Source organism: Pistacia vera, unplaced genomic scaffold (assembly GCF_008641045.1).
Source record: "Pistacia vera cultivar Batoury unplaced genomic scaffold, PisVer_v2 Contig783, whole genome shotgun sequence".
In the NCBI taxonomy this organism is placed as follows: domain Eukaryota; kingdom Viridiplantae; phylum Streptophyta; class Magnoliopsida; order Sapindales; family Anacardiaceae; genus Pistacia; species Pistacia vera.
Window position 1 is genome coordinate 24752 of NW_022196649.1, and position 21711 is coordinate 46462.

A 21711-nucleotide genomic window follows, 5' to 3' on the forward strand; every position below is an offset into this window, starting at 1 on the left:
CATACACCATATCGGCATCTAACGGTCAGGCTCGCCCCACGTGTCGCTCTCATAGTAGATGAATTCACCAACAAGCTCATTAGTGTTAAGTATGGGTGTTAAGACTTAAGCATGGGTGGGGCTGACTCAGATCCGGATTACGGGGGATTATGTGACAACTCCCAGCCATTGTCAGACATGTGTATAAAAGGGAGGAACCACCTCCGTTTTGGGGGATCAGATTTTTACACAAGAACAGGAAACAACTGAAAGAGAGTTTTAGCTCGCTATTACGTGTTTTCTCCATGTAATCACTTTGTGTATAAAGCAATAATATAATAGTGGACGTAGGCTTGGTTCATACCCATTGAACCACTTTAAAAACCTCTATTGTTCTCCCGTTATGGATTTTTTAATCCATTCTTAGCTGGTTATTTTTAATCACGCACACATCCTACCTAGTCCTCCTCCCATAGTCGACTGGGTACCTCTGGTTGTTGCGAGTTTTTATAACAACATACATTATTTTACTCAAACTGACTTAAAAAGAACACATAATTATGTTCTTGTTACATTGTCAATTGTTAATTAATTCAATTCATCTTCTGTTTTTTTTTTTTAAAGCTCAAAAACTTCAAATGAAGGAGCTTCTTCCCAGAGACACTTGAATGTTGGCTTGTATTGACATGCTCTAAAGTATTTGAAACACAACACCCCCCCCCCCCCCCCCCCCCCCCCCCCCCCCCCCCCAAAAAAAAAAAACCACACATAAATAAAATAATAGTAAAAAGAACACATGCGATTTATCTTGGTTCATATCCAACTGAGTCAATATTATTTCAATATTTCTCTACCTCTCTTGTAATGAATGTATTTACTATGATTTTTTTTATATCATCATCCAAAATAATAAGAGTAACACTACACTCATAAACACTTTTTACTAACTTCCTCTCACAACACCACGTGTCACCTCACATTCATCAGTTCACATGAGTCTGCTTGTCCAATAATAGGTTCATGTGACTAAGTCAATCATAAACTTCCACCTAGAGTTTGTGAGAGAGGTTTCATAGGTTAGTATTATTGAAATAATAATGTGTTTATATATCAGCATATTATAGACGAACCCTTTATTATTAAAGTCGTCGCGAATTCCAACAATATCACCGTTTAATATCAGCACATCTGACCTAATAAATAAGGACTTTCTATCTACTTAAATGGGTTTAACTTCCCCAGAAATTTATTTGTGAAGATATAAATTGAGGTGGATTGACACGTTTTGTACAAAACAGCCCATCAATATGGCTTGTGTAACTTTTGTTAGTATGACCTAACTGTACGGAATATATTATGTTTTAAATATGAGATAGCATATTTTAAATTTATTGTGGAGATTGTAAAATTGAAGCATGGTGGAGGTGTGGTCGGCAATGCAGAGAAGTTGACAAGGATAGTTTGGAGAGACTCTGCAAAGCACGTGCGTGAATAGAATGGAGACAATCGCAGAGAGTATGTATATTTATTGCTCTATTAAATATATGCAACGGTCATATTTAATCTGTTCAAATTACAAAAGCATTAAATTTGACCAGACAACTTTCAAACCATTTCTTCTACCTTTGCCTCTGCCTCTGCCCCTGCCTCTGTATCTTTGGATTTCAGCTGTTGTTTTGTTTTTGCTTCCTTTACCCTAACATAAGAGTTAAAAAGAGATAAACGTTACTCAACTTTTGTCTTTCTTCATTTCCTTAAAAAAAAAAAACTAATATCTGCATATATATTTTTAGAAATACATTCCAGGGTTGTCACTAATCTGAAAAAAAAAAATTCTTAGGTCCCTACCTAATTTTGATTATAAAATCAAATTATAAATTTTGATGTGACTGAGATTTGAGTTTTATGTTCTGGTCATCTGGTGTACTCCAGAAAAACCTATGAAAAAAATTATTAAGTAAAGATCAACTTTTTTTGTTTTTGTATAAAAGAAATTGAGTAGTCCTAGGAGGACGTGTGAGTAGAAAAAGTAAGGGTGCATAGGAGAAGTAAAAAATCAAAATTAGAAAATTAAAGAGGAAGACGGTAGTGGTTGAAAGTGTGCTGAGTTAGGTTGAAGATAACCACCAGGACAATAAATAATGTCAATTACAAAGCTGGAAACCAGCAAATGAAGGGGCCATTGCTATGGTACCGTTTGTTAGAGGGTCCCAATTCCTGCATTTCAAAAAATATATATTGTTTTTATACTATATTTGAATTTTATTGAGAGGGACGAAAAAGTGCAGTGACACCCTTTTGACTGCAGACAAAACTTCTCTTCTCTCTCTCTCTCTGTGTCTTAATTGTTAATTTTTTTTTTTTTTTTAATTTTAATGTTTTCTTGAAACTACGACAGGGTGGGTAATTTATTCATTTTTATATCATCTTTTAACTCTCCAACTTATGTGTTGACACAGACATATAGATACTGCTCTGTGTCTTTCTTTCTTTCTTTCTTCTTCTTTGAGTTCAACTTTTTTGTTAGAAACGTCTTTGTTTTCTTTAACTCAACTTTTTTGAGTTGTTAATAATACTACTAGGGTGCTGTAGCTAAAGAGCTTTCTAGTTGTTGTTATTGTCGTTGTTGTGTTTAAGAGGATGAGTGCATCAAAGTTCATTAAATGTGTTACAGTTGGAGATGGAGCTGTTGGCAAGACCTGTATGCTCATTTGTTACACCAGTAACAAGTTCCCTACTGTAAGATTTTCATGACCTATCTGTCAAAACCCTTCCTTTTTCATTAATTTTCTTGTATCAGTTCCATTTATGAAGATATATTGTAAATGCTCATACTGCTTTTGGTTTAGAGTTGGTGAGCTTCTGTTTTAGCTTTTAATGTGCACTAACCTTAGGATCTTTCTCTCTGTCTCATGTTGTTGTGCTTTGTTTTTTCCAGGATTATATTCCCACAGTGTTTGATAATTTCAGCGCCAATGTGGCTGTTGATGGGAGCATTGTTAATTTAGGGCTATGGGATACTGCAGGTATCTGGGTTTTCTTGGAATAATAATATGCTTCAAAATTTGTAATTTAAAGTTTGGGGTTTGGTTAGTACTTCTTGTCTGACTATTATCCTTATTTTTTTTATTAATTATAGGCCAGGAAGATTACAGCAGGTTGAGGCCTCTGAGTTACAGAGGTGCTGACATATTTGTGCTTGCTTTCTCTTTAATTAGTAGGGCAAGCTATGAAAATGTTCTTAAGAAGGTAATAGTTCCAATTTTAATGCCTTTTTCCCTTTATAATTTCCTGTTCTGCCTTTTATGTTCTCTTTTGTTAACGTTATTTGTAAATCGTGTTTGAAAAAAGTTGGTCGTATTTATTTTAATTAAAGCCTGTATGTTTGTTTACTTTACACTTTTCTTGCATATATACTTGCATGAATTTGTAGTTTCTACGGTTGAAGTTTGGCAATTTGAGTCATTTTCATTAAGTAGAGAGCTGTTTTTAGAAGCAACCTTTATAAAATTTCATGCATTGGTTATTGATACTATCCCTTTGATATTTTCATCAGTGGATGCCTGAGCTTCGGCGATTTGCACCCAATGTTCCAATTGTTCTTGTTGGAACGAAGTTAGGTAAGCAACAGAACTTGTCAAATTAGTTTGAAACATGCCAATGCACATAGGATTCCCACGCAGAGAGATATTATGATTACATCAAGTACACATTTTTTTTTTTTTTTTTGCTATGACAGATCTTCGTGACGACAGAGGATATCTAGCTGATCATATGGGATCTAACATCATAACATCTTCTCAGGCATGTATTGTTTCTCTAACCTCATCTTTAAATTTGATTTTTGGATATTATATTTGGTTTATATTGCAAGAAATTAGTTCAATGAGCTTCTTCTAATACACAGGGAGAGGAGCTTAGGAAACAGATTGGCGCTGCAGCATATATTGAGTGCAGCTCTAAGACTCAGCAGGTAAACTGAAAGTTTGATTATTTGAGGATACTTTAGTCTCATCTTGTATGTGGTTTTTTTTTTTTTTATTTATTATTATTCACACTGCTTCTGTTTTTGTCTCTTAACTTTTAGAATGTCAAAGCTGTTTTTGACACTGCAATCAAGGTTGTTCTGCAACCTCCAAGGAGGAAGGAGGTGTCAAGGAAGAAAAGGCACAGACGATCTGGCTGCTCAATTGCGTAAGCACTTCACCTTTTTCTCCTCAGTGTCTTTCTGTTGTTTAAATGTACTGCCACATATCTGCGGCTCATTTAGAAGGAGAATGAAGTGACAAACCGATGAGAGTAAAAAATTCAGCTCCAAAAGGAGTCGAAGCTCCCATATATGGCTGTAAAGCATTGATTAATGAAAGAATCAAATCAGAGCGCACCGAGTAAAGACCTTGATCATAGTTTTGCCACTAATGCATTGCAGACTGATGGTTACAGCTCCCTGATAGGAGCTGGGCCCTATGACATCATCACTATTAACTGTGATATCTAACATTAACCTTGTCAGTATTAGATCAGCTGGTTGAATTTAACATATATTTGCATAGGCTTGAACATGCAAACCAAAATGTGAAGGTTGTGTGTGGGTTTGTTCTTCCTTTCATGTATTTTCCATATATTGAAGAAAATTCCTCCTGAGATTCTCTACTAACATGTGCATTAATGTTGATTTTTTTTGGACAGCAGGAGTATTGTGTGTGGAGGTTGTGCTGCTTAGGCAACGGTGATAGCCGGATGGATAGTAATGAAGCACTTTTGACAAGGATTGGTGTTTTGCAGATGTGTTGGGGCATTCAGCAAGTGCTGATTCCTAATTATCTACTTTTGTGTGAAGTGTAGGTGCAGTGATATAGTTTGAACTAAGAAATAGTTTACTTTAATCTTATAAACTGACTTGGAGAAGAGTGGAGGGAATTGTTCATTCTCTTGTGTACTGTTACCAAGTAATTGATCTTGTGGGTTTGGGGTTTAAGCTGATGTATTATTTTAAATTAATCTGCTTTATCTAAAAGGAAAGAATCATTATATATGTTTATATTATCCTCTCATACAAGACTCTAATCTGTCTACTGTAGAGCTAGCTAGCTGCATATTCACAGTTATCTTTTTGTCTGCTGCCAGAAATGCATGAAAATTCAGTTTTCTGAGCAAGTTGCGTTACAGGTAAGTTCGTGCATGCATGTAAAGAAAACCAACGAGAGTCAGGGAAGTAATTGTGCCTAAGTTGTTTGGTAACTGGACCACAGAGATACTTTCTGACATTTTAAGTATAATTCTGAGCTGGTGAATTGTTTTCACCAACATCTTTAATACAAGAATGTGCAATATTTGCTGTCTCAAATCCCAAATCTATTTTTGAAAGATGCATTGTGGCAGGGTTTGATCCATAAATGAGAATGGCCAAGTTCTGTACTTCACTTTAGTTTTTCCTTTATCAGGATTCATTGTAGCAGTTTCCTGCTCGTGCTGAAACCCTGAAACTGGGTCAACTTCTTGCTTCTTTACAGTCTTTGAATCTTTAATCTACCCCAGCTTTTGTAGCTTTGCATGCAGTGTCAAGTCATCTTGGTAATCTTTACATCAGAAATGGACCAAATGGGTATAGCAAGGGGGCCCAAAGCTATCATGTTTCATGGATGATTTTGATAATGAAAGGCCCCGCTCTCCAACTTCGCTGACAATACACGACAAGACCAATTAGGGCATGTTAATGATCAAAATTAACTGTAATGGAATGGTGCCCAATCTAAGAAAAGGGGATGATAAAACCGCATAAGTATAATTGTATGAACCAAAAACATAAAATGTGATTCTTCTAATATCTGTAAAATGTAATTTAAGGGAATTCAACTGCAAACTCAAGATGTTTGATGAAAAGGGTGTCAACCCTCTTCCAGTACTTGCCAAACTTTATGTTATAATTTTTTATTTTTGATGAATTTTATATATAAATACATGAAGTTGTTAAATGAAGCTATTTATAAACAATAAATAAAGTTAATTTTTAATTGATAAAGAATGTTATGATGAAGTTTAATAGACAAATAAAGTTGGGATGGAGGAACATTTGTATATTTCCATTGTGATATTGTTAGTAATGAGTGAAGAATTACTTAAATAATTATTATAAGCCTTTGATTAGGGGTATGCAAGAATTTCGGGTAGAATCGAGACTCACGAGTAACTTGGGTTCCAGTTCCCAATTGTGTGGAACTGGAACTATGCGGTCCTAGTACTGGTTCCACTAGTTTAAGGAACCGGAACCGACCTAAGAACTAGAACCGGTATTCAAGATCCAGGTACATGGGTTGGAATCGGTAAGTATTGGGACTAAAAAATTTCAGCCAAAAATAGGGGCTATTTTGTAATTCTACATTTCCAATAAGAATTTAGGATTTGCCAATTGGGGCAAAAAAAGAATAATACTACTTATATATATATATAACATTCTCATACAACATTATGTGGCAAAAGATGATTGGGTGAAAGTTTAATTTTAATTTAAAATCAATCAATCATATTTTGATACATAATATTGTATGTGTAGTATTACTAAAAAAAAATCGGTTTTCGGTTTCTTTTTTTTTTTTTTTTTTGTTTCAAAGTCTAGAAATGATATAGAAAGGATAAAAAAATACAACCTTTTTTTTTTGTCGGAATGAGTATCCATTCCTCAAAAACACAAGGCATACATATAACAGTCATAGACTAGAAGACAAGCAAACTAATCCAATTGGATGTTAACATGGCTTATCCTGAATACACAATCCTTAATATACTCGTAGGGCAAGAAGATAACCAATCAAAGGCAGAGAATCCGACGCTGTCAACCTTGCAACCTCATGCGCTAACATATTAGCTTCTCTACGAGTCTACTAAAACTCAACTGAGGAACAACAGTGGGCAAGGTGTGTATATCTCTCACAATACCATCAATCTCCCAAAAAACCTTTTCTTTCCTGCAGGCCATAATAAGACTAAACAGTTTGTTTCCAGTAAGGCCCTACTCAAACCCAATTGGTTGCAAAACTATAGCTTCCCTAACAGCTAGAGCCTTTGCTACAAGGGGGTTATAGCGAAATTTTTTTTTGCTTGCCCCGTTAATAACATACCTTTGTCGTCCATTATTACAATTCCCATCGCTCCATTATGAGAGTGCTTTATAAAAGCTGCATCACAGTTGATTTTAAACCATCAAGGGGGGGGGGGGGGGGGGGGGGGGGGGGATGATGGCGGCCGCTTGTGAAGAGCTCTCCAATTATTACAGACTGAGGTGGAGGTTGAGTGCTTAATCATGTTCACGAAAGGTTTGCAGGATTCGACTTCCTTATTTAGCATTTTAACTTACTGAATTGCCTGCATTGGGTTAATTTTTGCTCCCCGAAACACCACTTCATTTTGCATCTTCCAAACTACCCAACAAAGATTGGCGATAAAGGCTTTAGCACTTTCTGGTTTTTCCAAAGATGAAGACAACATCAAGAATTTTTCCAACAACCAGTCTTCTAATTGGATAACCTGTAGGTTTCTAGGGTCCCATTGGAAATCAATGGCAAACCAGACCGGATGAGTCCAAGCGCATCCCAAAATAAGATGTTCCATAGATTCTAAAGCATCATGGCATATTGGGCACAAAGAGTTTGAAGTTATTTTCTTCTTAAATAAATTTTCTTTAGTCGAAATTGCATTACTACAAAGCTGCCATGTAAACACTTTTATTTTTGGCAATGTTTGTAAGCCCCAGATCTGCTTCCACAATCATTTGTCAACCACCTAGGATGTTGATGTATTGTTATTTTGCTAGGAAAAGCCTCCTCCCTGGACTGGTGGTAACTTGTCTTCACATCATAGATTCCATTAGACTTGTGAGGCTAAACAATTTGGTCAGGATCAGAGTTCTAACTTACCGGAATAGTTGCCACCTTTTTTGCATTTCTAGCCCCATAGACTTCAACTAATTTATGATGATCCCAAGATCTACCAGTCGAGGAAAACAGCTCCTTCACTTTCTGATCTGCTTGTACAATGGGCTTAATGTCTTGCATTCTTGGTGGCATCCAATTGTCATCCATAATTCGAACAGAATTGCCATTATTCACCTTCCAAATTGCTTTCTCCTTGAGAAGGCTTCTGCCAAACAACAAATTCTTCCAACCCCAAGAACTATTCTTTTTGCATGTTGCCTCCCAAAAGTTTTTTTGAGAGAAATATATGGCTTTCAAGATTCACACGCATAAAATATCAGGATTCAATAGAATGCTCCATGCTTGTTTACTCAATGGAGCCTGGTTCATTTTGTAAAAATCCCTAAATCCCAGCCTTCCTTCTTTCTTGCTCTTTGATAGCTTTTTCTGTCCAACCCAATGAATTCCTTTCCTCTCCTTGCTTTTTTTCCACCAAAAGTTAGTCACACTCATGCATAATTTATCACAAAAATGCTTAGGGAATTTAAGAATGGACATAGCATAGTTAGGTATGGATTGCAAGACAACTCTAATCAGCACTTCTTTACCAACTGATGACAAGAGTTTTTCTTTCCAGCCCTCGGTTTTTTGTTTAACCCTCTCCATGATCCAACTTAGAGTTTGTGTTTTGGTTTTTTCCCAAGAAGAGGGAATCCTTAAGTATTTTGAAGGAATGTCCCAACAAAGGATGCTTAAGGCCTTGGAAATTTTGTCCTTGACTTCATTTATGGTATTACAAGAGAAAATTGGGCTTCTGGTGATAATCAGTTAGCAATCTAAAATTCACTTCAGGCCTTCTATCTCCCAATTGGACCGAACTTAAGTGTTGACTGAAACCCAACTTCTTCATTGGACTTCCTTTAGCTGACTTATTAGAAGAGCTAGAGCCCTCACAATCCGGTCCAATTTGCATAAGATTAGAGAAGCCCACATTGTTTAGGTCCAATGACATGTTACCACAATTAATACCAACATTCTCCTTTAACTCATCATAATCATTGCCCACATTGTGATTCTGGCCTCCCATCAGAACTTGAGAATGAGTTATCGTCATTCTCTAGATTTGTGATGAATTAGGCGTAGCCAATTGCCTCCGGATTTGGTTTTGTAATAGGGTGGTTGGGTTAGGTGTCCTTGGAGCTTGTGATGTAGCCCCTTGATTATCTGCTTTTGTCACATTACAATTAATGCCACTGTTGTCAAAGTAATTTTCTCTTTCCTCAACTCTAACGTTTTGCTTCCCTCCTTCATGAACATGATTTTGCTTGCTTCCTTCAACCTCTTCTATCAAGGATCTCACTTGTGATGTTCCTAGGAAGGCACCAAACTTTGACTTGGTAGTATCGTAAGGGCACATCGCTTTGGCTTCGTTACAACTTTTCTGTTTATGGCCTATCCTGCCACAGTTATAGCAAAAGTTCTAAAGTTTTTCATACTTAAAGAAGACTCATATGTTACCTAGTTCTTTCCTGATCACCCAAACCCCAGTTGCTAGCGGTTTCGTAACTTCAAGCAACACTCTCACCCTTAGAAAGCTGCGCACCAGTCTATCTTGAACCAATGAATTTTCAACATGAAGAACCTCATCAGTACAATAGCCTATTTTTACAACACTATTTGTGCTTAACTTAGCTAGCGATAAGCCATGAATTTGAACCCAAAATAGAGCTTTGGTAAAATCAATCTCATATAGTGAGACATCAAGGACCCAACATTGTAGATTAAGGAGGGCTCCCAAAACATTCCATGGACTATCTTGAAGGATCTGCTTGGGTTTCTCCTCATCCGCGAAAGTAAACAAAAACATATTAGGGCCAAAATTAACAATAGATAGCCCTTCAGGCTCCCCCTATCCCTTATGAATCATGCCTTTGACAATATTTCTATTCAAAATTTATATGTAAGTTTATTTCTTAATAAAAGTATTCCATTTTATTTCTTGAAAAAAAACATATTTTCTTAAGTTTATTTCTTAATAAAAGTATTCCATTGTTTATTTCTTGAAAAAAAACATATTTTCTCCCTTAATATTTAAAGAGTCATTAAATTTGAATAAAAAATTTATTTTTATATTTAAAAATTAATGAAATATTTTTTAATTATACGAAAGAAATTGAAGATACTCTTCAGCCCTGACCTTACATCGTCTCCTTCCCAAACTGGCCCGAAACATTACTAAATACTAAAGAAGCAGAAAGAAGAATAACAGTTGACAAAAACTAAGCATTTTCGTCTCCACCAGAAAATAAAAACAAAACAAACACCTAGATGGATAACCCATTGCCCAAGAGCTGGAGCATCCACACCCGTCCTGAAATTATAGCCAAATACCAAATCCTGGAGCGCGTGGGAGCCGGCGCCTACTCTGACGTGTACAAGGGCCGTCGATTATCCGACAACCTCATAGTGGCGCTCAAGGAGGTGCACGACTACCAATCGGCATTTCGCGAAATCGAGGCTTTACAGATCCTCCAGGGGTCCCCAAACGTGGTGGTTTTGCATGAGTACTTTTGGCGGGAGGACGAGGACGCCGTGTTGGTCTTGGAGTTCCTGCGGTCAGATTTGGCCTCCGTCATTTCGGACGCCAAGAGAGAGAGTGGACTGAGCGTGGGGGAGATTAAGAGATGGATGGTTCAGATTTTGTGTGGAGTTGACGCGTGTCATAGGAATATGATCGTGCATAGGGATTTGAAACCTGGGAACTTGTTGGTTGGAGATGATGGGGTGCTCAAGTTGGCTGATTTTGGCCAGGTACTTTTTATTTTATTTTTTTGAGCCATGTTTTTCTTAGAATTTTGTCATTATTGGATGGATGAAGTTATAAAGAGAGGATTTTAATGCTTCAATAATCATTGTGTTAATATTTTTAGAAGATAACTTAGCGCATTGGCCTCTTTAACAAATTGAAAAAAGAAGTGCATTTCGCTAGGTCAAATGATCTGTTAGCAATTGCTAGTAATTTATTTATTTATTTTGATAGTTTGATCAATTATATTTTGTTTTCGCCCATTGCAAAAAATGAAAAGTTTGATTTAGTTAAATTGATAGCATCAATGTATTAAGTTGATTTTGATAATTGGTACCATTGATCTCTTAGTTGAAACTAATAGTTGGATTGGTCTAATTTTTGTTGTGCAGATATAATGGAAAAAGAGGGTAAGTTGAGAATTAGTTTAACTTCCTAATGACGAGAACCTGACCTTTCTACACAAATTTGTGTTTAAATTATTAGCTATCTCTTGTCTGTAAAACAGCGAAAATATATTAACTTAAGACGGTTAACATAATGACAATGCTAGTAGAGCTTGCTATCAGCTGTCAATAGTTAGGAGTGAGTGAACCTTAATAATGATGAGAGAACTATCCTTTTCATGAACTTATAGTCTTTCTGGAGGTGGTTGGTGGCATTTGCAAGTTTATAAGTAACTGCAGCAAATTGTTGTACTTGCTTTTTTTTTTTTTTTTTCTGAGGATTGAACTTTTCCGTTTTCTTCTGTTTCCAGGCAAGGATACTCCTGGATCATGAATTGGTTGCTGCTGACGACAATCCTCCACCATTTGAACCGGATACTGCAGATCAGGAAAATATTTGTCAAGCACCTCAAGCTGGTCATGAAAATGCATCCCAAAAAGGATATGTTAATCAAGAGCCAGAGGGTATGAGTAAGGAAGACTCTTTTAGGGAGTTAGATGAGGTCAAAGCTAAACATTCTATGCATGAAACTGATAAAGAAACAAATGTTGATGATGGAAATGCATCTTGTTTTGCTACATGTACTACTAGTGACATAGAAGATGATCCTTTCAAGAGCTCTTATTCTTACGAAGCAGAGGAGGCTGGGAATGATGAGCGTGGTGCTTTCACATCCTGTGTTGGAACTCGCTGGTTCAGGTCACCTGAACTGCTCTATGGATCCACAGCCTACGGATTAGAGGTTGATCTATGGTCATTAGGTTGCGTATTTGCAGAGCTTTTTACTCTACGGCCTCTTTTCCCTGGGACTTCTGATATCGATCAGCTTAGCAGAATTATTAGTGTATTGGGCAACTTAACAGAAGAAGTCTGGCCGGGTTGTGTTAAACTTCCCGATTACCAAACGATTTCATTTTGTAAGGTAGAAGATCCTAGTGGTCTGGAATCCTGCCTGCCCAACCGCTCTACAGATGAAATCGCTCTTGTCAGAAAACTTGTTTGTTATGACCCAGCTAGTAGAGCTTCTGCAGTAGAATTGCTACATGATAAGTATTTCAATGAAGAGCCTCTTCCAGTTCCAACATCTGAGTTGCGAGTTCCTTTGACAAAGGGTAACCAAGATGAGGATTCTCCTGGAGGATGGTATGACGACATGGGTTCAGATTCTGACTTTGATGAATTTGGCCCGCTAAATGTGACAACCACCAATTCTGGTTTTTCAATTCGATTCTCTTGAGCAAGACAAGTGTTTAGGTACTTCGGATTGTTAAATTATATGTCTATTTGTTTGAGTAACCATTTTAAAGCCATAAATTATTCGCATAAAAGTGTCTTATACCAGTAGGACCCTTATATTTTCTTATGCTAAAGTAACACTTCTAGTGCACAACATGCTTATTCCTTGTAAAACCAGAGGATTATGATAATATGTTGTTTCACATGTTTTATGGCACCTGCTACACTGAAAGGCTATTTTATGATATGATTTTGAGGTAAAGCAAAGGATATGGCTGAGCTAAGATTATAGCATTTGGAAAGTGACGATGGCAAAGTATTCTTGTGCATTATGTTCCAGAGACGATTAATAAGTTGTGAACCGTTTTCATAATGCCACTGTCCTCATAGTGATTGAGCCAATGACCTTAGTTATCAATTACAGGGACATTCAAATTGTCAGTCTTGAACTTTTTAATAACGTAATATGAGGGAAAAACGTGAACTTTAACCTGAAGATAGCTGTTTTATCAACCTTGATCATTATCTATGATAACACTATTACATGGTGGCCAGTCACTGGATATATAGATTGTATATGAATTTAGAACTGTCCTTGAAATAATTAGTAAGGTCATTGTTTGTTCAATTGAAATATTAACTGGGATCCATTCTTTTGGGAATCTTGAGAATTAGATTTTGAGCTGATTTACTGAATAAATAATGCACATATTCTAATTGGTCGACATATTTGATGGTGATGATGTCCTTCAAGGGATGGTCATCCTCATCCTTGTCTCATATCCAAATTTCCAAATTTCACTATAACGGGACGGGTAAGGGAATTAGGGATCCCCACATAACATATACCGGATACCGTACTAGGTTATTGAGAAGTTTAAAAGAAAAAGAGATGATTTATATTCAATATCCTAACATTTACTAATTATATATTACCAATTAGCACAACTAGAAAATGTCTCATATCCTAAATGTATTCAATGATTAGATTAAAAGTTTAAAAACTACATATTCATTCCCAGTCTATGTAAACTTCAATTCAAACACAAAATAACACATCTAAGTTTTGAATAACAATTATAAAAATTCAGTAACCGCTATGTCAAATTTAATATTTGGGGGATCGGAATGGGAGATGATGAAGGGATTACAATTCCTATGGAGGATGGGTTCTTTATCCCTATCTCTGAAAAAATATTGTTTTCCCTTCGTAAAACAATGCACTTATGGTGTCCACTACTTTCCGCTTTATGACTAGTCCTCTGCAATGTAATACAATCTCTCAAGTGATAAGAGGAAATTGGCCCAAAAGTCAAGTATTGATTTAAGTGTCTATTCTAGACTTCTAGTGCAACCAGCTGGGTAACATTGTAAATTTTGTAACTTACTGTTATCATATAGCCGAACGTCCATCCTCAAACACAAATCTCCCGAACTTTTCAGACACCATATATTGATTTTAAAGGGGTTACATATTTGAGACTACATAATACATATTATTACATATCAAAGCTCTATATATGATGCCTAACTGACCTAAACCCTAACGACTGGAATAAGCCAAATCTCACACCACTAAAATTCATATCATATGAAGTACTTCACTTGCCTGATGACACTTGATCTTACACATTATTTAACCAGAATATCGGCCACTTCAACTTCGTGTCTACCGTCTTATGTTTAGCTTCCATCAAATGAAAAGAAATTGCTTATTACTTTTCAACTGTAGTCTGTTTCTTTCAAGCAAGAAAGGCCTTCACTATTCTTGTGGAAGAAGTGATATCTCGATTTCTTGGAGTGATTTTCCTTTTGTTTCCACAACATTTCTTTTCACAAACACCACAGCCATCAAGCAAAAGGTTGCAAACATAGAGTACAAGAGCTGTGACCCAAGTTGCTCCAGTAGTTGCAAGAATAGCAAGCCCACAAAGAAATTTATCACCTAAAGAATGGAGATAGACAATGAATAAATCAATCCATCTTACTTCATTTGACTTTATTAATAGCTAGAACTACCCAAAGACAGGTTCTAACTTTAACTCAAACATTCAAAGCGACATACAAATAAAAAATGGCAAAAAACAAAGATATGTGACAGAAAATTACCCAGTGCACTGACATACACACTGCCATAGCCTTCGCCCTAATTCGACTGGGGAAGATTTCTGGAAGGAGAAGACCTGGAACTGGACCAGCTCCCAGAGCAAATGTTAAGACAAACCTGCAAAAAGTTCACACTTAAATGTCCATATAATATCCAGATTCCACAAAGTTTTGTCAGTTTCCATCAGTCATGTAACCATCTAATCCATGCAAGATGTCACAGAGAATCAGGCATGGCTGATTAATTGCTAAAAATTTATTCAACATTTACGCTGAGGTGACCAGAAAATAATGACAATCCAAATATTTCATATATTCAGCATCTCTAAGAAATTTAATCAACACATTGCAATTGCGGCCAATCTTGCAGGCTACTCTCAAGTTAAGAGTTAAGTCTCCAAGGACATTCCTATTGGCTAGCAAGATTTCAAAACCTTGGCTTTCACAAACTTTCAAGAATTTTTATTTGTATGACACCTCATCATTCACCAATTTCATGCAACATATAGAAATTATCTTCTTCTTACAGCCTTAAAGATATTCTTTCAGTGGTAGCTGGAAACAACTACAGCAGTTATATTAAATAGCAGCTATACAAACACAAAGTATCAGGCAGAAATGAAAGCAAAATGGCCCAGTTCTGCGTACAGTATGCTTATTAGATGCATGTATAAGCTCACGAAGTTCATATCAAAGATTCACTTATTAATAATATAGTACTCACAATAGCATGCCACCAACAGAAAGGTATAAAGCTCCAGATTCTGGCATGTAAGAACTTGAAGCAGAGACTTGAAGACCCATTGATGCTGCCTGAGTAGATTCAACGCATTATGTAAGAGATGGAATTATTAAATGATAGACTCCATTAACTCATTCATATAAAACTCGGGAAAAGAGATATCAGCTGAACCATGCACAACAGTAGCCACCATGGTGGTATCAATGAATATAATTATGCATAACAAGAAATCAATAAACTATATTGCCATCCTGCTCCAAAAGATTGTAACTTCTGGAAGATTGAACTATCTTTCTCTCATCCCACACATGGTTGCAATAAATAGTATAAACCACTACAGAGCTCCCCTTCTGTCAGTAGAAAGCACATTCACAATGCACCATGAAAGCATGTAAATCCTCCCTAAAGTAAATGAAAATGTAATTATGTGCCAAACAGATCCAGTATCCAGATTCTCTAATGAATTTTACATCAACTCGGTTATCTTAATCATAATATTAAGCATAAATGAAATGGCTTTCTGTGAAAGAAGAAATGAAATGCAATCACATTTTACCATGCCAAAGAAGCTCCACTGAAGGAGCACTTTCCTTCCTAGTTTATCCATCAATGTCATTGCAACAACAGATCCTGAAGACAAATAAAATCATCCATCAATTGAAATTGCAATGATACAAGTACGCAAAGAACCTATTAAAGAAAAAACCTATACCTGATAGATTTGCAATTCCAATGAAGACATTTGCAAGTTTGGACGATACTCCCGCACTTTTAAATACAGATGAAGAGAAATAAAATATAGCATTTATACCAGATAGCTGTTGTAAAGCAAATAGGGTTGATCCAATAAAAACAACTGCAAAAGGAACATGTGAATAACAAAGCCTAAAAGGGAAAAAGGAAAGAAGAAGAGAAAGTAATGGTGACAGCAGCGTGACAACTGCAACTGTAGAAGCTGAATAAGAGAGGATAGAAGCATTAGATGCTCATAAGTGTACACCAGAAAGTATCATATCTACCTCTAAAATGGCGACCATGAAGCAATTCTTCAAGCTTCACAGTTTCTGTGTCATCCCCTCTGTCTGACTTGGACAACTCTGCCATAGAATATTTGACATGTGCTCCACCTAAAAGCCTATCGAATTCCATTTCGGCTTCAGCACTTCTTCCTTGCTAGTTTTACCAATGAGAAAGTGTAAGCATTTGCATCTTAACATAAGCAACAATTAGAGATAAGCTTATGTCTTTTGGGGGAATAGTCTTTTGCTATAGGAAGCAGGAATAATTGGCAAATTCAGAAACAAACTTTCTCGTCATGGTAAAGCCCAAAAAGAAAATAAAGATACTGTAAAAGGACTACAGCAAAACTAGTATATTTGTGCTAAACACCAATGGTATCTCCAAAAATCAATTGCCAGCAGAGCGTAAGATCACAATGTTAAAACACAATGCCAAAAAAAATCACGAGGGAAGTAAGAGCACAAAATGTAATTTTTTAGTGATAACAATTAATTCATTTTGGTCATGCCACAGCCACTATCAATTTTTTTTACATAACAATAATATAACTATGACATGTCTAATGGCATTTAGAACACATAGGAGAATTACGTTGCAAAAGAAAAACTTTGCGAATCAGAGCAAACCTTATGCAGCCAATGTGGACTCTCTGGACAAAAGACAATGGCAAGGGCAAGTATTCCTGCAGGAATTGTAGCTATCCAAAAACAAATGCGCCACCTAATCGAATACCCACAAAAAGAAAATGTATGTCAGAAAGGCTATATTCATACCAAGGATGCTGAGTGGTACAGTGCACATTTCTTACCAGCCGGATATTTCTTTGACAGGGATTCCAATAAACAGAGCTGCCATAAGTCCAAGACATGTTGCAATCTGGATGAATCCTCCATAAGTGCCCCTCACATGTGAAGGAGAAACCTGCTCGAGTAGATGTGGCAAAATGAATACAAGAGAAATAATTCCTGTGTTCATGATCAAGAAAGATGTGCATAATCAAATCGCATATGATTTAGAAATTATATACCTCTGTCACATAAAGAGATGCCACAGGGGGTCCAATACCCATTCCTATTCCAACCAAGAACCTTCCCAAAAGCATACCCATAAGATTGCCAGTTATTGCACTGAAAATACAAATCTTAACTTTCAGGTCGATATCCACACAATATAAGAATTTAATAATAGAAAGAAAGGGAAGGGGGGATTGTGCATCAGATAATAATAAACTTTATTATTCTACCGAAATAAAATACACACAAGAAAAATATAAATGAACTATGCAATAAGAAAGAGACTGTATGATAATTTTTACTTAAGACTAAACAAATTCACATGTGACCTTTAAGCATTGAATATAAATCCAAGACTAGAACTATTATCTGGTAACAAAAAACCAAAATACGATTAAAGTCTAGTTTAGCTATTTCATATTTGAAAATTATAGAAAAAATTAGATGAAGTTTCATAATTTTAAAGAAACATAAACAAATATTGGAGATAAAACTCTGATTAGAACAGATTTAGAAAGAAAAAAAAAGTGAAGTACAGAGTAAGGAGCCGGTTACGCATCAAGCCATTGCTTTATGGTGCAAAAGCATCACCTTACGGCAGCACCAATGATCATAGGCAAAGCACAAAGCTGAAAAGCCCTACGACGGCCAAATTCATCAGCAATCCAACCACTAAATAAGCATCCGACAAGCGCACCAGCCAGACAAGTACTTACTACCAAACCTATATTTGGCATAACATGATATAAGATTAATAGCCAACATTTAAAATATCACCACTATATTAACAGATCCCTTAACAAAAAAAAAAAAAAAAAAAAAAAAGATTGGTTTTTTTTGTTTTGGGGGGGGGGGGGGGGAAGAGGGAAGGGGGTGTGTGGTTGAAATAAAGCAAAAAAAGACATCCAGAACTCTCACCTTCTGCTAAGGTATTCCCACTAAAACCAAGATCAAGAGAGATGCTTTCAAGTGGTTCATTAACCACTCTGTTTATTAAAACAAAATACAAAAGATAAACATCAATTTGTTGATCCATAAACTTCTAATAGAAACATGAAGAAAAAGAAAATTAAGAGAAACAACAAAAGGACTAAGTTTAAGATAGCACACAAACCCAAGATGATAGCCAAATAAAAATGAAGATAAGGTTGCCACTAGCACATAGGGGAAAGACAGCCTCCACGAAGGATTTGTAGTTTCCAGATCCATGCTCTCCAGTAAATGAGCTAATGAAATATAAAAAATGAGTCCCATTATCATCTCAAAATGCTTGGTACCTTCATATGATTGAAATAATGCATAGACTATCTACTTGAACAATCCCTACTTATTTATGACCTTATAATAAGACAACAAATACATTTCCTTAACCAATTTTGACTTTGAATTTATGGGTTTTTCTTTCATTTCCCTTGATCAATAGAACATATTGCAATTAATATACAAGGAGACAGAAGCAGTCCACAACTGATGCATCTGAACTCAATCGCTGAGTCAGGGATATTAAAACCAGGGGTGAGTTGTCAATAAGAATTAATGAAATACAACTTCAAACAGTCAATGGACAGAGTTAGTAGTTACCTGAGTTGTCTTCTACATCTACAACGCTTGTATTATCTCTTGATGGCATTCGCTTATACATTGAGTATGATTCACGCTGTCGCCCCCACATGCCAAGCTGCAGCCAGCTTTCACTTCAAATCAGCAAATTTGGAGAGTTCTACGACTTCACTGCCACATCACATTCATAAACAATTGGCATTTACTATACAGGTTACATCAATTTATCATTTCCAGTTGTAATAAATAGGGTTAATTGCCAAAATTTAACAGTATCTCAGATCAGCCAGTCTAAACTGAAAATATTATAAATTACCAAATCTTTAATATTATTGTTTTCCATATTTTTTATCATGTTATGATCTGTTTATGCACCACGAGTTTAAAGTTATTCTCCATTTACTTTTGCTGAAAGCCTGAAATTCTCCATTTATAGAAACCTCATATAAAGCAAATGAACCATAGTTGTTTCTTACTTACCAAAAAAAAACTAAAGTTGTTTCTTTCCACTCAATTTCTCAGTGATCGGGTAAAGAGTACAGTTACATATTTTCATCACATTACAAAGACTGTAAAAGCCTAATAAGTTCTTCGTCCAATTTAGGTTAACATTCAACAATTGATTACCTAAGAAGCTGGTAAGGACTCCACAATCAGAAACTAATTAAACTCTATTATAGTTGCACCTAATTACGCATTATTTTCAAAACTAAAGAAAGAATTCAAATAATAACGTAACATTCAGATTTCTTCTTTTTCCTCCGATTTCTCCAGGCAGCCAAACAGATTGAAGAAAAAAACAGGGGTTCTCCAAACCAAACTAAATCTCGAGCACAACTAAACTTAGTACCTTTTGAACCGGATCACACTCCCACGAACTCCCAATTCTAACAAAACAACGTAAATTCTCAATAGAAATGAAGCACTAACAACTTATTAAGCAAAAATCAATCACCAATGATCCTTTCACTAGACCAAACATACAACAAACAAAAATAAATATGAAATAATCTAAATTTAATCACCTTGATTATGTTTCGATTATCCAAAGAGCTCAAAAGGATCTGAAACAATAAAGATTAGGAATTTTGCAGTGACACTGACGCTGAGAAAAACTAAAGTTCAAGAAATACCGTCGAAACCGCTCATATATAGGGCTGGACAGGAGAACTCTCCACTAACGTGCGCTTGATGTGTAGGTTAAGAATTATCTTTCGTCAATTCCTTGTTGTGATGTTATTCCCTAGAAACAAACATGAGAAAGGGATTTTCTCTCTCTTCGCCAGACAATTAACTTTAAGAGACAGAAAGGGACAAATCTACAACGATAAACCATAAATTAATTCATCAAATAAACAATTAACAAAGTAAAACGAAAAAAGATCTCACTGTTGTACCATAATTGAAATTTAGTTATGGCTCAGAGGCGTAGCTGTCACTTCAGAGAAGGTGAGAACCCGGAAGCTGCAGCATGAGGGGTGATTCAGTCATTTTGTTAATATAAGCGTACGTGATTAGTGTTTCTTGTGACAGGTGGCGAAATCTAGAAAACTCGGGTTTGTTGGTTTGTCACTGGCCGAATTGTCTTTGCGCTTACGCGAAAGAGGGGGGCCTAACTTTTTTATTTATTGCGGGCAATTTCCATTTAATGGTTTTTGTTAGCCTAAATTACAATCGCAAGGCCTTGCCCCGATTTACTTTTTGTTTTAGTTTTAAATTTTTTTATTACAAAATTTCATATCAAATTATTCAGAATTTAAAAAAAAAAAAAATCTTATACATTAATTCTTGATGCTACTAAGAATAAATTAGACATTCTACTAACATGGTACTAAAAAGCGAGTTTATGATAAGGGGTATTGTCACTATTTCTAAAATAAAAAAGGGTACGGGTAGCATTAAATTTATGACACGTTATATAATATAATATTGAATAATACAATCTTATTTGGTATAAACTTTAGATTGCATTAACTAATGTAATCTACAAGTGCTCAATACATAATCATGGTACTATTTAATTTAATCATTTTAGTTAACTAATAACTTAAAATGTAGTTTAAAAATATTTAAATAATTATTATTTAAATTTTAAAATTAAGAAAAAGTTTAATATTTTATGTGAATATTAATCTAATTTCTAATAAATTATCTTTTAATAACTTTTTTCCAATAAAATTTTTAATAAGCATATTTAAAATTTTAATTGAAGTCTATATATATATACAACAAAGAACTAATTATATTTGGTCCTATATGATATTATACAACACACTAAACTTGACATTCACGGTCAAAAATAAAATGTTTGATTAATGGTATATGATATAAAAGATAATGGGTTATTTATGTTGGGATATTCTGACTTGCTTTCCTATTTGTTTATTTATCTTTAAAAAAAAAACTATTTGGTAAAAAATACAATTATAAATAAGAATATAATTTATGAGTCCTAATAGGAATTGAAATACGAATCCTATTAAAAAATATATATATATAGAAGTGAAAACTAATTCAAGGTTATGAGAGAATGTGAGAACACTAGGTATTTGATATCTATTAACAATTTATCTTTAGGATAACTGTCGCGATTTCGGACCAAATCACACTCTAAAACTATTGTCAATTCAATCACACACACAAGATCAAAGAAGAATCAAAGACACAAACAATTACCGTGGTTCACTTGTTCAAGATTCGAACAAATTACGTCCACGTTGAGCTCCAGAACACTGAGGCCCACTGCACTATGTATCAAGAAAGTTCTTACAGATTACAAGCTCTCAAGAACTCTCAAATCACTCTCAATCAGTATTACAAACACCCGTATTACAAACACCTATTCACAGTAATCTTTACAAATGCCAAGAAAAATCTAACCCACTCCTCTTA

At 35.4% G+C, this 21711-nt stretch overlaps 3 protein-coding genes across 4 annotated transcripts; 2 read left to right on the top strand and 1 right to left on the bottom strand.

The window, feature by feature from the left end:
- Window positions 1-1383: 1383 nt before the first annotated feature.
- LOC116116795 (rac-like GTP-binding protein ARAC7) lies at window positions 1384-4993 on the top strand. Of its 2 annotated transcripts, XM_031402848.1 has the most exons (9): window positions 1384-1494; window positions 2654-2718; window positions 2918-3005; window positions 3119-3228; window positions 3536-3599; window positions 3719-3783; window positions 3887-3952; window positions 4067-4173; window positions 4669-4993. In XM_031402848.1, exons 1-9 carry the CDS (start codon window positions 1476-1478, stop codon window positions 4700-4702), a joined length of 618 nt encoding a protein of 205 aa, XP_031258708.1. In that variant the 5' UTR covers window positions 1384-1475; the 3' UTR covers window positions 4703-4993. The 2 variants fall into 2 exon arrangements, with proteins under 2 accessions (XP_031258708.1, XP_031258707.1); XM_031402847.1 differs by lacking the exon at window positions 1384-1494 and having other exon boundaries at window positions 2437-2718.
- A 5202-nt stretch (window positions 4994-10195) lies between these two features.
- LOC116116800 (cyclin-dependent kinase F-1) lies at window positions 10196-12640 on the top strand. The gene is made up of 2 exons (XM_031402854.1): window positions 10196-10700; window positions 11453-12640. Exons 1-2 carry the CDS (start codon window positions 10218-10220, stop codon window positions 12377-12379), a joined length of 1410 nt encoding a protein of 469 aa, XP_031258714.1. The 5' UTR covers window positions 10196-10217; the 3' UTR covers window positions 12380-12640.
- Window positions 12641-13662: 1022 nt separating this feature from the next.
- LOC116116797 (probable plastidic glucose transporter 2) lies at window positions 13663-19886 on the bottom strand. The gene is made up of 14 exons (XM_031402850.1): window positions 19845-19886; window positions 18841-18990; window positions 18374-18485; window positions 18178-18245; window positions 17851-17983; window positions 17274-17373; window positions 17055-17167; window positions 16873-16966; window positions 16246-16399; window positions 15939-16082; window positions 15783-15856; window positions 15209-15297; window positions 14488-14602; window positions 13663-14323 (listed from the first exon to the last, which is right to left on the bottom strand). Exons 2-14 carry the CDS (start codon window positions 18929-18931, stop codon window positions 14141-14143), a joined length of 1470 nt encoding a protein of 489 aa, XP_031258710.1. The 5' UTR covers window positions 18932-18990; window positions 19845-19886; the 3' UTR covers window positions 13663-14140.
- Window positions 19887-21711: the final 1825 nt, after the last annotated feature.

Excerpts from the sequence above, each read along its gene's own strand:
- LOC116116795 (XM_031402847.1), top strand. The coding sequence starts at position 2,620 with ATGAGTGCATCAAAGTTCATTAAATGTGTTACAGTTGGAGATGGAGCT. Across the intron at positions 2,719-2,917 it reads CCAGTAACAAGTTCCCTACT|GATTATATTCCCACAGTGTT; the intron begins GTAAGATTTTCA and ends TGTTTTTTCCAG. Across the intron at positions 3,229-3,535 it reads ATGAAAATGTTCTTAAGAAG|TGGATGCCTGAGCTTCGGCG; the intron begins GTAATAGTTCCA and ends TATTTTCATCAG.
- LOC116116797 (XM_031402850.1), bottom strand. The coding sequence starts at position 18,931 with ATGTGGGGGCGACAGCGTGAATCATACTCAATGTATAAGCGAATGCCA. Across the intron at positions 15,298-15,782 it reads AGTGGAGCTTCTTTGGCATG|GCAGCATCAATGGGTCTTCA; the intron begins GTAAAATGTGAT and ends GAATCTACTCAG. Across the intron at positions 14,324-14,487 it reads TGTGTATGTCAGTGCACTGG|GTGATAAATTTCTTTGTGGG; the intron begins GTAATTTTCTGT and ends TCCATTCTTTAG.
- LOC116116800 (XM_031402854.1), top strand. The coding sequence starts at position 10,218 with ATGGATAACCCATTGCCCAAGAGCTGGAGCATCCACACCCGTCCTGAA. Across the intron at positions 10,701-11,452 it reads AGTTGGCTGATTTTGGCCAG|GCAAGGATACTCCTGGATCA; the intron begins GTACTTTTTATT and ends TTCTGTTTCCAG.